The sequence below is a fragment of the Rhyacophila brunnea genome, unplaced genomic scaffold (genome assembly GCF_057557595.1).
Source record: "Rhyacophila brunnea isolate RB1 unplaced genomic scaffold, BYU_Rbru_1.0 scaffold_1, whole genome shotgun sequence".
Classification (NCBI taxonomy): domain Eukaryota; kingdom Metazoa; phylum Arthropoda; class Insecta; order Trichoptera; family Rhyacophilidae; genus Rhyacophila; species Rhyacophila brunnea.
Window position 1 is genome coordinate 958695 of NW_028232751.1, and position 16122 is coordinate 974816.

General features: G+C 32.7%; 1 protein-coding gene across 1 annotated transcript; it reads left to right on the plus strand.

The window, feature by feature from the left end:
- Nucleotides 1-1040: 1040 nt before the first annotated feature.
- LOC147079334 (uncharacterized protein CG1161-like) lies at nt 1041-15794 on the plus strand. Its single transcript, XM_085940083.1, has 5 exons — nt 1041-1278; nt 2894-3021; nt 5213-5327; nt 13134-13259; nt 14710-15794. The coding sequence occupies exons 1-5, from the start codon at nt 1213-1215 to the stop codon at nt 14860-14862; spliced, it is 588 nt and encodes a 195-aa protein (XP_085796209.1). The 5' UTR covers nt 1041-1212; the 3' UTR covers nt 14863-15794.
- The last annotated feature ends 328 nt before the right edge of the window (nt 15795-16122 follow it).

The window sequence follows — 16122 nt, forward strand, 5'->3', positions numbered from 1 at the left end:
AGATGGAACTAAAAAACTTGTAGGTAATAGGTACCTATGTACTTTTACGAACTACCATTAGGCGAGGGCGCCATTTAGAAAATTTCATTCGAATGTCAGATTTTGTCCAGTTACGGGTCTTGATTATGCAGTTTTAGACAGTGGCTCCTCCATCCCATTCTTCAGAGAAGTCTGTTTGTAGGTAGGTCTGTACATCTGTATTTTGTCTAAAAAAGGGTCTCGTTAATCACTTTACGAGTAGGTAATTTTTTGAAAATGCAGAAAAGTATTGGTCATTCAACGCGTACTACCTTAGACTATAGATACTTCTAGACGCCACCCGTTGCATTGCTAAATGAAGCCGCGTGCCTTGCGTTTGATTTGTGAGCGAGCGAACGCATTCGTCTACAAATGTTCGAGAACATAGACCATTTCGCTAGTGCTCGCCCAAAGTGCTCGCACTAGACGCTCAGAATAAATTAAAATATAATTTTCTATTTTTTTACGTTATATAGTATTTTTAAGCGGTCAAAATGCAACCATTAGATAAAGATATCCATAATTCCAGTTATTTTAAAGAAACACTAGGTCACTGATATTAAAATATATAATAAAATACAAATAAATTATCACAAACATGTATCAACTTACTTATGAAACGTAATACTATCTTCTTGCTTATCAGTACGGCTACCACATTTTAAGACAACACACAGAACCATCTTTTTTACTTAATTAACCAAAAATATTTACCACTGACTTTATGTTTAACACAAAAAATATCAATTTTAGCAACACGAGCTCGCAAGTTATCGACGCTATGTTAAGCGTTTCGCCCCGATTTGATGGCGATACTTTTGGAAACTGGCTTGTAGCTAGTAGACCTTTTATCTTACTCTAGCGCGTGTCGCAGATATTGTAAGGGTGCCGAATACTTTCTCACTCGCACTCATGCATCGTTTTTGTTCAGGCCTTGCGTACTACCTATATTTTTTGACGAAATTTATTGGAGGCTTTGTACTTCCAGTTCCAAAATATGGCAACACCATAGATTGGGCAACACTTTCGTTATTTATGCATATCCTACATTTTGACAGCCCGTTTTGTTTTGATAGATTTATTTATTTATTTTGTCTTGTCATTTAGTAATATTTTCAATTTTTCCTTTTCTCGCTAGTTGACAGACAACGATACGTCATACGAATATATTAATTACGAGATCAATCAATCGAGATGATTTTAAAGCTTGGACTTTGTGTTTTGGTTGCCTTTGCGGTACTGGGAGTCAGCCATGCAGACGTAAGTTTTTTCATGTTTATTTGAATACCGATGTTGTTTATAACTCAATAATATACATTCAACGGTAATTATTAGTACCTACTACATATCGTTTTTGTGATACAAGGTCTTTTCAGACGAAAAACCAAACAACCTACTGTAACCCAAAAACAAGTAGGTTATATTACCTATTCAATATATTACCTATTCAATATATCTTTATACTCTTCATCTACTATACAAGCCACATAAATAACCGAACATAGCAAGTATAACCTTTGAAATGTAATCTTTTTTTTAATGATTTCTTGTGAAATAAAATGTATGTAATTTTTTTATAAATATCAATTACATTGTGATTTCTCCAGCATGGATAAGTCATTTATCATTCACACTATAGGTAGTATGTTCGAACAGATGTTTCTGACTGGTTGACAACTGATTTCTGACGAGTTACGCATGTGCTGTAAGTAAACCGGAAATAGTTTGAGTTTTGACGTTTCGTTATCTGTTCCAGTAAGAATCTGACGACTTCTGACCATTTCTGACGATCAGAAATCGTTTTATACGAAACGTCCAACTACATTTTTCTGACACTTCTGACTAAACACAATCTATCAAAGTGACAGTCGTCAAAACAGCATCTAATGTAGAAACAATATTCATTTATCATTTTCGTAGGTACAAATAAGTATTTGTAGGATTAAGAAAAATTGAGATGCTAAACACAACATTCTTCGCCATTTATACATCAACCAAAAATGATCAGGTTTTATATCTAACTAATTTTTAATACTACCTACCAATTTTTTCAATTTATATTTGATTGTCGTCGTCACATCATGTCAACGTGAAAATTATAAAGCATGTGTGCAATTTGGAAAATTTTTGACTCGACAATGTCTCTTTGAAGTGGACCAAACTGATCCTGACTAATATTAAAACAAGTGGAACCAGTACTACATAATATTGTGTTTATTAATAATTTTTTTTTCAACCATCTCCAATCCTAATGTGATCATATGGGCCTCCACAGAGTGAAGGTTTGACAAACAGATTTTGTTTTTGCGAGAAATGGATGTCAGCCACTTGCTCAACCTTCATCTTCTCCTTCGGCCATATCCGCCCCTTAGTTGGAGCATATGGACACCACAAGGCGCCTCCAAGAATCCCTGTTGCTCGCCAGTGTTCTTACATTGTTCCATGTCAAACCAGCATCCTGTATCTCCGCCGTATACACTATATATAGTATTTAGCGGCCTTCCAGGACGCTGGAATCCGGTTAGCTTGAAAAACAGGCAAGCCAGGTTGAAATTCTCTTCTGACATCCGCAGCACATGGCCGAGCCAGGTCCAACATCGCCTCTCACTCTCAGCGTGATGTAATGTACTTGCTCAACCTATTAGGTCCATACTCTGACTCATACACAAATTGAAAAACAATATGTATACAGACTACACTGGATTTACTGGTAGATAATACTTTGGAGAGGTTTGTTTTGATACAATAAGAGGAAGTGGAGATACTTGATACTTGCACCATATTTTAAACACTTACATAAGTATAACTGTGTAATCTTGCAATGTAATTTTTTTTGAAACACTGTGTACTTTCACTGTGTTTATTTTTCCATTAGAAAGTGCAGTCATATGACGATGAGCGCTGCAAGTGTGTTTGCCCCAGTCCATCAGCGGTTCTCAACAATACGCAAGGATCGCACTCCGACCGAAAACTTTACATTGCCAATGTTCCGCCTAACAAATGGTAAATAGCAAAATTACTATCATTTGTAGATATAGTGCTAAAATTAAGTTACAGAGATGTGATGAGAGGGGGAAAGCGACCTCCTTTATAATTTGCACAAATATAGGCCGCTACTGAGTTATCGTCAGTGTCTGACTGCGTGTTCGTTCAATCCTGCTTTGTTAATAATAATGTATGTGGCCAAATCCGTTCTGTTGGGAAGCAAGTGACTAAACCCACTCTTGGGATAATTCAAATGCCTTTATTTGGAATAATACGGCACGTAAATGGAATGTAAGGTTTTATTTTACCTTTTCTTATGTACTACTTTACTATTACTTTTCTTATGTATGTAGGAATATAATAATTTAAATTACATTAAAAATCTTCATAAATGCACATAACAGTTTTTCATAATTTACTCGAAACTCAAAAAAACCGCTAGAGCGGATTTAGCGACTAAGCAACTCATATATTATAATACATAGGTATATTCGGATACAGCGGCAAACACATTTTGAAAATAGCCGATATACTGGATTATTTGTTAGTTTGAGTTAGTTTAGGTTAGGTTAAGTTAGGTTAGGTTAGGTTAACCTAACAAATAATGCAGTATATCGGCTATTTTCAAAATGTGTTTGCCGCTGTATACAGGATAACCGATTTGTACCGTATATTCTTCTTAACACTTCAACAGGCCATGAGGCACAATGAAAGTAGTTTAGTGAAACAGTAGTGTACTGTCCAACAGGATCTTCTTGGCTACGTGTTAAAACTTTAGCTTACAAGCTCCTCCCATTTTTAACCGGACTTCGATTGAAGCGCCTTCCGGTTAGCGACGAGTTGTCCACGTGTTAAAACTGTGAACTTACTAGCTCCTCCCATTTTTAACTGTACTCCGATTGAAGCACCTTCCGGTTAGCGACGAGTTGTCCACGTGTTAAAACTGTGAACTAACAAGCTCCTCCCACTTTTAACCGCACTTTAAGCGCACAGTTATTGCCTAGATCTTCTTGACGGACAGTAGTAATAGAAGTGAAACAATCACAAACACTCGGACCGATTAAGAATTCAAATAAATATAACATTGTGACCTCACTGGGAATTGAAGCCAAAACTGCTGGATGATTACTTACTCTAGTGCAGTTGTTATAATGTTTTTCAACTAAATAATACTGACATGTAGTATTATTGGCTGCTTATCTACTCATCGTGACGGATCATCTTTTCATATGCCCTGAAAATTGGCAAATAAATATAGCAGTAATGTGGAGTTCTCTACAAATTAACCTGAAATGCGAAGTCACTTGTAGCTAATGTTATATCCCGGGACCTCGTGGCTAGCTCGGGATGTTGGTGGGACCCGGGATTCACAATAATTAAAAACTAAATTGGTATTTTTCTCCAATTTTATTTGTGTCACTCTCCGAGTCGTGAGGGCCGGATGTACACTCCTTTGGCTCGCGGCCATAGACTGACCAGCAGTGTTGCCATCCTCCCCTCACATACTCCTTATTATTAATTAAATACAATAATTCTTACGTGCTAAGTACAAGTTGAATATTTTGACAGTTAATCAAGGAATAATGGACGTACGTACGCCCATTGTTGACTAGGAGGTCAGGTGACATGGTTATACCTAATAATTAATTTTATCTATCGGGAGAGGCCCAATGATCATGGGTATGACACTAACTTAATCAGTGGACCGGTGGTCCTTTTTTCACATTATTTTATACATTTAGGCTTCTTTAGATCTGTATAGAAAAAGGTTTTTTCAGCATCTTCGGTTTCAAGTCATTTCGTAATTTGAATTTCTTATTATCTAATAGTATGTTTATCGAAACGAATGTTTTATATATTGGCTATCTTTAATATGACAGCTGGTTTTATATATACCCCGTAATACAAAATATGGAGATAACTGTATTTGCAACTCTATAATTGCTCTCCTTAATGTCATCACCGACATAAGAACGCTAGAAGATACGAAAAGACGTGGGGTAGTGTAAATTGTAAGTATTTGTCACTAAATGTATATTCTATTCCAGAATATATATTGATATGAACTGTATTAATTTAATCTGGCTAAATTTATGCTCTCTCTATCAATAAGTCTTAATAATATGTCAGTGGTAATATAGTGCTCTCAGATCCTATGAATCACTTATCCTATTTTGTTTTAAAATTTATATTGTATTTTGCATTAAAGCAACTGCGATGGAGTCATCCTGCCAAGAGTTGGTGAAGAAATCAAAGGAAAAGAGCAAGAGTTTTGTCCGCGCTGTGAATGCAAATATGAAAACAGAAACACTGCTATCATAAAGGTAATTACATAATATTTATTATTCTTTTTGGGCTTTATGCATGCATGAGTAAAAAAGTACATATAACGGTTTGCAATCCCGGATTAGATTTTATATGATTATTATATTATTTAAAAGAACATTTTTTTGTTTATTCAAATTAGAACAATATCCTCATTTTATTAGTTGATAAACCTATATCGTAGTAAATAAATGTAAGCAATTTATGTTAATTTGTACCATTTGAAATAATCAGTTTTTATAAATCGTTATGTATTTAAAGATTTCCTTTGTGTGCTGTTGGCTGGTTTTAGAAGTTATAGATTACAACATTGTGTGAAATTACACATAGAATAATATGGACTTATCGGTTTTTGGAAATCCCTTCATATCATTTGCCTCATTACTGAGGATAGTAATCATTAAAATTAAAACAATTTCCTTTCATTCTAGACTGCAGTGTTGGCCAACTGTGTGCTAAAGAAGTGTCGCGAAAGAGGAAGTCTATGAATCTGTCGTTTTTGTCAGAAGTGCACAAGATGATGGAAAACCTATTTACCATTCTAGTATTTTCCATCACTTGATTATCAAATGTACAAGTGGGTCATAGATTCTTTCGCAAGGTACACACCATTACATTAATAGTGGAAGAAAATTTAATAGTCATGAAAAATGATTCTGTGCATAAAGCTACATTTGCTGTGCTAGAGTTATGAGCATTTTGGATTTCTTTTGGAGTCAATATCCTGGATTACTACAGTTATTTAATCTCTGTTGCCGTTTGGTTCATCATATCTCTGCGAATGAGCATTTCTCAGCGCTCAGAAAACGAATTTAAAAAAACGAGAAGGATTACATATGGTAGATGTGGAGTTACATGTTTGTTTATCTAATTTTGAAGTGCATTTTAGCAAAATTCTTCCTCAAAATCCATCATTCTCACTAATAAAATAATTATTATTAATATTACCTACTTATCAGTGGCGTGCTGTCCATAGACACTGTGGATGCGAAGCATACCCAGAAATACTCAATAAAATAGTATGTAAAAATAGAGAAATAACGGTACGAATTTAATATCCGATTGCTTGATAAATTGCATTTATTTTAAAGGTTATTTGGTAGGTGCCTAAAAAGATTGCTACTGCTGAATTCCCAACGACAACTATTAAAGATTTTTTTGAAAACTGATTTACTATCGGGATTGATAAAAAATTATCGGTCAGGTGCAAGCAATCCAGGGAGCAGTTTCCACTTTCACTTTCAGTACACACATAATGCAATGATGAGGGGTAGAGGTAGGCTGTTAATATTCAACATAAATAGTGCATACTAAACTTTGCCAGTCAGATTTATTTGTTTTCATTAATATATACATATAATAATACAATTTGCAGATGGTGCTAGTTAGTTTTTTTAAATTCAATTAAACCTTACCCACCAAACCATAATAGTTTATGTATACTATTTATAGTCGATCCGATAAAAATAGTGCACACTTTTTTAGTCATACTTATTTGTTTTCGTTGAATTAAGAATACATATGAGCCGTATATTTCCAATACCTGCCAAATCCACACGCAAGCAATTTTGGCAAATCGACATTTTCTAGTTAAGGAAATTAAATGCTTAAATTAAAAAAATAAAAATGCACATATGTTAAAAAGTATGAATCTTTATGATTTAACAATAAATTGCCGAAATATTTTTGTTTTACGGTATAAAAAATGCAAAAACCCGTTTGGAGGTGGCGAAGTTTGATTGTAATCACATGATTTGGCGGAGTTAGTAAGTAATCACTGTTGGATTTGGCGTCATTCGATGGTTACAACTCAACATTTTTTTCAGCATAATTACAGTTACCAGCAGAGTTATCAGCAATAATTAGTGCAAAGTTTTAGTTTTAAATATTTTTATTGAATAAAATTGATTACTTAATTATAATGACATAAAATAATAATAGCTATAGACCAGGGGTTCTCAACCGTAAACAAGGAAATTGTTACTGCCTTTTTGAAAATGTATACAAAATAACAGTTAATTCGAAAAAAAGGTTTTCACAAAAATTTAGTTTTTAATAAAACAATATACCTAATTAGATTCTTTATCATCATGTTTCATTGCGCCAGCGGGCACAGGATTCGAAATCTTTGGTATAGACAATACTAGCATGCAGGTAGAATATTTAGTAATATTAATTTATAGGTACATATTATTTCAACATCGTACATTATTTAAAAAAAAATACAATATTAAGTACTTAGTAGGTAATTTTTAAACAGATAGGTACATTAATAATTATACATCATTCTACTTTAAACTTTAAGCCACTTGATGTTTACATATTTATAGGTTTGTAGTTTAAAACTTTTTTTCTGCATAGGTTCCACGAACAGGTATGCGTGTAAAGTAAAAATTTGCGTACTTAGGTGTATTCTTTACATTGCGTAATTAATTCGATAAGCCGTTACCAATAATAAAAAAATACCTATGTTACTGTATATTACGTTTTGTAGGTATTGGTTCGAGAATCTGGCCATTTTTGGTATTGTAAATGCATAGCAAAAATACACATTAAAAATACTATAAAAAATCTATATATTGGCACACTGTATAATAATATAGAGCTGTATTTGAATAATCATGATAGGTAGTTTAAATTAATAATTTAACACCAAACAATATTTCAACACAATTTGTTAAGAACTTCATTTACCTTTCATTGCATTGTATTTCTTTTTTCCATAAGTATTGTTGCTGAACTTTTTGGCACATTTTTCAATAATTCTGACATTATAACTTGGTAAATACACGCGACGAAATGGACACGATATTCACTGTTTGAGAGCTAGATCGCCATCTTGCATTACCGCGCAACGCAGAGCGCTCATTGGCTGATGAAGGATTTGGCGGCTATAGGAACGAAATCCCGTTTGGTGATGGCGGATATAAAAAATAACTTGATACTTTCGAGTCGTTTTTCCTAGGGATATAACGTAGTTAGGAACAAAATAAATACACAGGCCGCACTGATTCTTATTCATCGACACGAAACAATCAAAACATGACTTTTTCGTGATTGTGGATTTGGCGGGTTTTGGAAATGGACACGCCTCATATTACAGATGATGGTTAGTTTTTCAAAATTCATTAAGCCCTGCTTAATCAAACCATAATGGGTAAAAAATATTCTTCTGTCTATAAAATATCTAAAATTATGCCTCATACATCATACAAACAAATATTTTTTTACTCTTATCTTGGATTAGGCAGGGTTTAATTGGATTTTAAAAACTAACAAACACTATCTACACATTGTAGTCTTAGTTAAAACAAATACGTTTGACTGACAAAGTTTAGTGTGCATTATTTATGTCGGATCTTAACGGCCTATATCCACCCTTCGCCACTGACATAATTAGTTGTCATATAAATAAACAATGCCCTTGAGGGAAATAATATTTGTATGTTGTATACACATAAATTGATTGCGTGGAATTAGGCGTGGCTTAAGTGCCGGTCTATAGTGTCAAGGGTCCCAGGTTCGAATCCTGGGTCTGGCAAGTACATATATTGTATTTCAATTTGTGTATGAGTCAGAGTGTGGACCTAATAGGTTGAGCAAGTGGCTGACATCCATTTCTCGTAAAAATAAAATCTGTTAATACAAATCCCCACTCTGTGGAGACCCATATGATCCTATTAGGATCGGACATGGTCGAAAGAAAAGAATATAGCATCCGCTATGATCAGTAAGTTCATGCGAAAATAATCATTAGTCCTTCTTACCTTAAAGCTTTACTTTATTTTTTCTGTGTATTCGCATATAATAAGATTTTAGTGGATCGTTTGTGCTCTGTGATTTTGTGGTACTTATTTGGTCTATTATCTCTTTATCTTTTATCATACTGGTAATTTGTTGCTTCAGTAATTTTTAGCAAGGATATTTTGAACAAAGATTGTTGTTTTTAATCGTGTGTTATCAGTTGATTGAATAGTGATTGATTTCTTTCTAAAGTGATATTACATTCACCTAGGGATTGCAATGCCGAATGAAAATATCATTACCGGTTTTTCGGTATTTCTTAATGAATACCGGTATTCGTTGAAACATAAAAAAGTACTTATCAGTAAATATAGCTATAAAAATATCTTAAAAACATTATTTTATAGCAAAACATACCTACATTTTTATTTTTTTATGTTGACATTTAAAATTTGTATTGATGATGATATTGTAGAATTGGTGATTTTTACAAATAATTTGAATAAATTGATAATTTTAACTAACACCCTCAAAAAGACTAGTTCAGTAAGACGTGCAAATAAGTGCGTTTGCAGGAAAAGCTTCTTCAATTGAACGCTTGTAGAGTCATGAATAATTTTATTATAGAATAATAAAATTGGACATTTGTCACGGATGTTTTCTATTTCGAAATAATGTTATGTTAATTTATCACGACAATTTTGTAAATGAGTATATTTGATGGATTTTGTTTTATTACTATTTCAACTTTGTTGGGTTCAGTAAATATATTTGCATTTTAGCAGCACATAACTTATACACTAAATTTAATAGGCAATACAGTATAAAGTAATGTAGAAATAACATTCAATTCATTTTCAAAACCGTAAAGGAGTGTGGTTTTTAATACAGAAAATTTCGGTATTTTGGATTTTTAAAACCGGTATTTCGGTATTGATAAATACTGGAATACCGGTTTTGAAATACCTGTATTGCAATCCCTACATTCACCGTGAATCTATAAAATTAATTGGTATAGATATGGATCTCCAATAAACACGGCCAATTTTGACTTTTAATACATCAATACAAAATAGTTGTAATTGCATAATTGAACATTTATTCAACCAACATTTTTTTTCACACGCCTATGACAAGAAAGAAAAAATCATTAAACATGTAAAATTAGAACAATAAACATTCAATCTGTAACAAAGACAATTTCGAAAGAGAAATTGAGCAACAATAGGAAATATGACATTGTCATGAAATGTCAGAAATATTTTGAAAGATAAAATGGAATTGTTAAAGAAGTTACTTTATTGATTGAGTTAGCATTTACTTGGTAGAATTCCATTTTACAAGAAATGAAAATATAATTAATATTAAATTCTACAGGTTTTTTTAAAAGGTTTGTCGATAGCTATTTCGGTTGTAACACCATTATCAAGACTATTCAGATAGGCCGTTTGCCTTTGCTTAAATACTATATGTGTATAGATAGAGACAGAATACATTTTCTTATTCGTTCCAGCAATATTATGAATTTTTACATTATTATTAATTGTAATATTATTAATACTTTGAAAACCCTAAGTGGGTTTTTTAAAATGGATATCGAAATTTTCAAAATTTATCAAAATTACAGTGTTCGATGGTTATTTATTGACATTATTAATCAATTAAAATATTATTAGTATAATTGTCTTAATCGTGTGTTTAGATTATATTTAATAGTGGCGACGAATGCATTACCAAATTTTCATTAATTATGTGATTACTTTTGGATAATTCGCGATTAATTTCCAACTGTTCAAGTAAATTTAATTTTAGACCTTTATTACATATATGCAAACATTGTGGCACCCACTTAGGGTTTTCAAAGTATTAATAATATTACAATTAATAATAATGTAAAAATTCATAATATTGCTGGAACGAATAAGAAAATGTATTCTGTCTCTATCTATACACGTATAGTATTTAAGCAAAGGCAAACGGCCTATCTGAATAGTCTTGATAATGGTGTTACAACCGAAATAGCTATCGACAAACCTTTTAAAAAAACCTGTAGAAGTTACTTTATGGTTTGAGACGAGTCAGGTCCAACGCTGCTCCTTCACTATCAGCGTGATAAGAGACTGCATGGTCGGTTCTCTTATCTCCTTATTACTCCTAAAATTATAGCACTGCACACCTACTATCTACTGCAAGCATTTGTTCTTGAAGCTCAGTATACCAGTAAGTAATCCGGGGCGTAATCCGCTTGCCTTTCATCCGGGTGCTCCAGGTTCGTTTCGCGGTGAGGTCACAATATATTTATGTGACTTTCTCAAAACCTGGGTGTTTGTGATTATTTCACTTCTATTACTGCACTAATAGCTGCCCATACACGGCGAGTTTGAGTAGCAGGTTGGACCTGGCACAGACAATAACTGTACGTTAGTGGGCACACCACAGATCAGTTCAAACTACCCCATTTAAATCTTTCAAACTGTCAACAGACGTGTCGATATACGTACAGTTATTGTCTATGGCAGGTCAAGTGTCAGAAACTGCGGAGGTTAGGTTTCGTGGAGATAATACACAGGGGTAGTGTTTAAATTGGTTTTAAGTAGTTATACTTGAACGATATTGATACACAAATAATTTTACTTAGCTAATATAACTATAGTAATTTTTATTAGAAACAAATTGACATAAAATACCTACACACTAGTGATGTTGGTAAAATAAACCATGATTCCACTAATGTTGCGTATTTTATCGAATCACCGAAACAATAATTATGTGTGAATATATTATGATCTAGAATTCTAGACTCTTTTCTTTTGAATAAATTATTCCCTTTATAAAATGGGCATATGAGTCAGCATTTAACTATTTGGTCATATTTTTAGAATACGGTATTATTTATTTATTGTTTTTCTACACAATTTTTAAACATGCCACAAAATTATATTTAATAATTAATTACTATGATATTATTAAAAATATACGTAAATTTTATTTAGATTTACTGACATTGTCATTCACGATTAGGTATATTAATTTATGTTGTGAACGTCTTAAATTAATTATTTTTTAATATTCACTACATAATATAAATAAAATTTGAATACTCGAGTTATTAGTCGATATTTTCACAATAGCTTAATATTTATAATGCTCTCTAAAATTGTAAACATTTATATTATATTGTATAATATATTATGTTTACATAAATAATTATAACTTTGTTTTACCCTCGTAAAAATAAATAAAATATATTTGCGACATATTAGGTATTATATTATTAATAATAAATGAATTTGTATTTTATAACAAGCAACACCAGCCGCAGCCATACCGCGCAGTGTCTACTATTTTACGACACAGCCAGATAACGTCACCCGAAAACTTTCGGCGAGTCGAAATTCCAACAATTTTACAAAAACACGAGAGTGGGGGGTCGCCGGCAGTTTGGGCCTGGCAGACATCTGGCGGTCGAAAGTTGTTTGTCTATGGGCGCAGCAGATATATCTAACAAAGATAACTGTATGGCCGCCATTACGTGTTAACTGTCAGGTTCAACCTGTTACTCAACCTCACTGTGCATGGACACCTAATGCGATTGCGCCTAGAGCTTCTGGTTTCTCGAGTTTTGCAATTCTCGTAATCAATAATATTTGTTTTCTTGGGAATTCGAGATATGTAGATTTTTTAACAACAAGTTAAAGAAATGGAAGTCAAGGACTTTTTTATTTTAGCTCTTCCGGCCAAAACAAATTATAAGAAATTCCGTTTGATGCCTTTTTTTATGAGAAATCCAATTGTTTTTTTTTTTAATTCCGGTTGGGCGTTTGGGTAGCTGCCTAGTGAAGCCTAAAGAATCTCATTGATGATTTCTAAAGAAATAATTTTTGAAATTTTGGAAAATTACTTTCTCGAGATTGGCTTTTTCTGAATATTTCTCGAGAATTCTCGAGGCAAGATTTCTCGATCACAACCTCTAATTTAGTTTAATAAATAATTATAGTGGTGAAAAAGAATACAAATTATAATATATGCACATGTATTTAAAATACTCTTTTTTTTTTCAGGTGGTGGTTATCATTGTCATTTGGGTGATAATGTTGCTGGTGGTATATATGGGATTCCTAATATGCTTAGATCCTCTACTAAACAAAAGACCTAAGGCTTCTTATCAGGAACATACCAACGAAGAAGTAAGTATTTCACATTACAGATAATCTCATGTCTAAAAATCTGGAGACATGATATTGAGTTAAAAGACTATGACGTTCGGTGGCTGGACAGAGTGTATATAGATCTCCAGACTCTTGACGTGTCCAACTGACCTGACTGATATGACATGGCAGCATATTATGTAACCCAATGTGAAAATTACACAATGCCAAATACGGCCGATGTTTGATAAAAATCAGCAAATAATATTGATCGCATAATTGAAAATTATATAACCAGTGAACCCGATAGATTTTAATCGAATTTTAAATATCTATTGTCTTTAATCTAACAAATATAGTTATTACAGCAATATAATAAAACAAAAACATCATAGATTTCAAAATACAGGCCTTTTCATACAAGAAGGAATTACAGTTTTAGAAGTTTAAGATCCGTTTCGTTCGCCATCACTATGGAATATCATTTATAACTGTTAATGAAAAATTATTACATCTGTCATACATGTACTGGCTCTACTACGACGACCAACCTCTGCAACACGTCGCAATGGCTTAACCCCCTGACGTTCTGACACACGCTATTCCCATTTTAAAACAGTGTGACCACACTTTATTTTTTCCGATTTACCCCGCCTCCTTCATACCCAGACATTGTACACTATGCTAACTGCGTGTGGTTATGTCCACCCACTGGCCGTTATGATGTACTGCGGCAGTTAGAGGTCGTAGTAGGTGCGAACTTGTCCAATAAAAAATGGCAGATCAAAGTCTTTCACTAAAATAAATTATGTGTTGCATTGGCGCGCGCAACTTCGTCACACGCGAAAAATACACTGATCTGTTTTCCCAAACGTGACATAAAAATGGCCACTACTGCTCATTAATCGGATGCATGCCACAAGCGCGTTTACGCGCTCTACAAATCCGTCCATGCAAGGCCGGCCATAGAAAATGAGTGTGTATACACGCTGTGCTTTACACTCACTACACTAGCCCGTGTCAGTTGTTTTAAATATTTTAATATATTGTACACAATATACTGCCAACTCTTGTAACCATGGTGACATTCTTACCCGATCTCGAGGCTTTATGATACTTATTCTTTTTTATTTATCATATTCTGAATAATGATGTTTCTTAGGTTTTATAGAAATTCGTGGCCCACTGGGTACCACCATTCTAATTAAGTAGTAGTAAGTATAATAAGTATAGTTGGCATATTGTTATTACCATTATAAAAAAATCTTACGATTCCTGTGTTGCAGGTGGATGAAGACACCTTTTAATTCAATTCTTTTTAATTAGAGCTAACAGTTTCATTTTGATCAATATTATAAAGTAAAGATCTGAGATAGGCTAAAACAGTTATTTTGTCAGATATTTAATTTTGCGACTGAAATGATGATAATATTATGGGCTACTAATCAATTACAAACCTGTATCAATATATGTGAATTGTCACATTCAGGATGACGGCTCCATCAGCCCAGGAGGCTCTGCACACCCGATGGGAGTGAGAGGAAATGTCCTCAACAGAGTTGGCCACCAACAGGATAAATGGAAACGACAAGTCCGGGAACAGAGGCGTAACATTTATGACCGACACACCATACTGAATTAAATCTTAATTGATGTATTTAATTAAAAGTACGTATTTGCTTAGGCCTAAGCATATGCATACATTTATGCATATATATATATTATATATATATAATGGTAAGAAACAAATTAATGATATTTTCTCAATTTCATGTTGGATATCTCAAATGTTCAGTTTAGGAACTCACCAAGAAATGTACTTGGCTGAATCTGTAATATTACTTGCCGAAAAATATCACAGTAACAGTATTTAATTTTAGATAGGGACTTACACATTAATATTGTGCACACATATCATTTTATTTTTTAACCTCTTCTACGCGAGCGTCATCTAGAGATGACAGTGATACGTTTGCGCGTAAACTGTGACAGTAAGTTATTTGTTAAGCAAAAATACAAAAATTGTTTTACCAACTTGCTTCATTATTTTTCTACTGACATCTGTCAATTTTTGTCATCGACACTTTTGAAATAATCTAAAATATTATTAAAGACTCAACCCATATAGATTTTGTTCGAAATCAGAATTATCATTTTTGTCAACGGCATGGATTAGCATGGCGAGTTGGGCTGAGTTGCTGTTTTACAATTGCAAATTTATACATTCCAAATTACTGAACACTGTGTTGCCAACCACATAATATAATATAGCATATTGATATAATTTTGGTTTTGGTAATGTTTCAAATATGAAATTGTAGAATTTACATTTATTTGTTTCTATCTTCTAAATGCTGTGTATTAAATAAATTATTAATTGTTGTATTTCAATGGACAACTAAAAGTTTAAACTTATTTGTATCATACTTAAAAATGTATTTATTTAAAATCCTAAAAGTGATTAAATCTGTTAAAATAAGATTTTTAATTGATCAATCAACACAATAATAATATGTAGGAGCTACTGTTGCCATGTAAGAATTTAAAAAAAAAAATAATCTCTTATTTTTCTCAAATTTGTTTCATTTACCCACCGCCTTATAAAACCACGAAATACTGTTCCACTTATAATATTTTTTTATTTTAAAAATATATTTTCAAGAAAGAAAAACAGACATGTAGTTTTAACATCAATTGAATTAAAATATTCTTTGTACATTTTGAGCAGAAATAATGATATATTATCTAATAATCTTAGATGTCTAAATTAATATATAAATATATAGAGATTACTTATTTTCTCAAATACAAAAATTAGAAACACAATTTATATTTACATTAAAATTACATATCACTCCCATGACAAACAATGGAAGTCAGATATCACATTGAGATAACTTCT

What these genes read in the sequence shown, in the direction of transcription:
- LOC147079334 (XM_085940083.1), top strand. Translation starts at nt 1,213, where the DNA reads ATGATTTTAAAGCTTGGACTTTGTGTTTTGGTTGCCTTTGCGGTACTG. An exon ending in GAAACACTGCTATCATAAAG is followed by an intron (nt 5,328 to 13,133) that starts GTAATTACATAA and finishes TTTTTTTTTCAG; the next exon opens with GTGGTGGTTATCATTGTCAT. An exon ending in AGGAACATACCAACGAAGAA is followed by an intron (nt 13,260 to 14,709) that starts GTAAGTATTTCA and finishes TGTCACATTCAG; the next exon opens with GATGACGGCTCCATCAGCCC.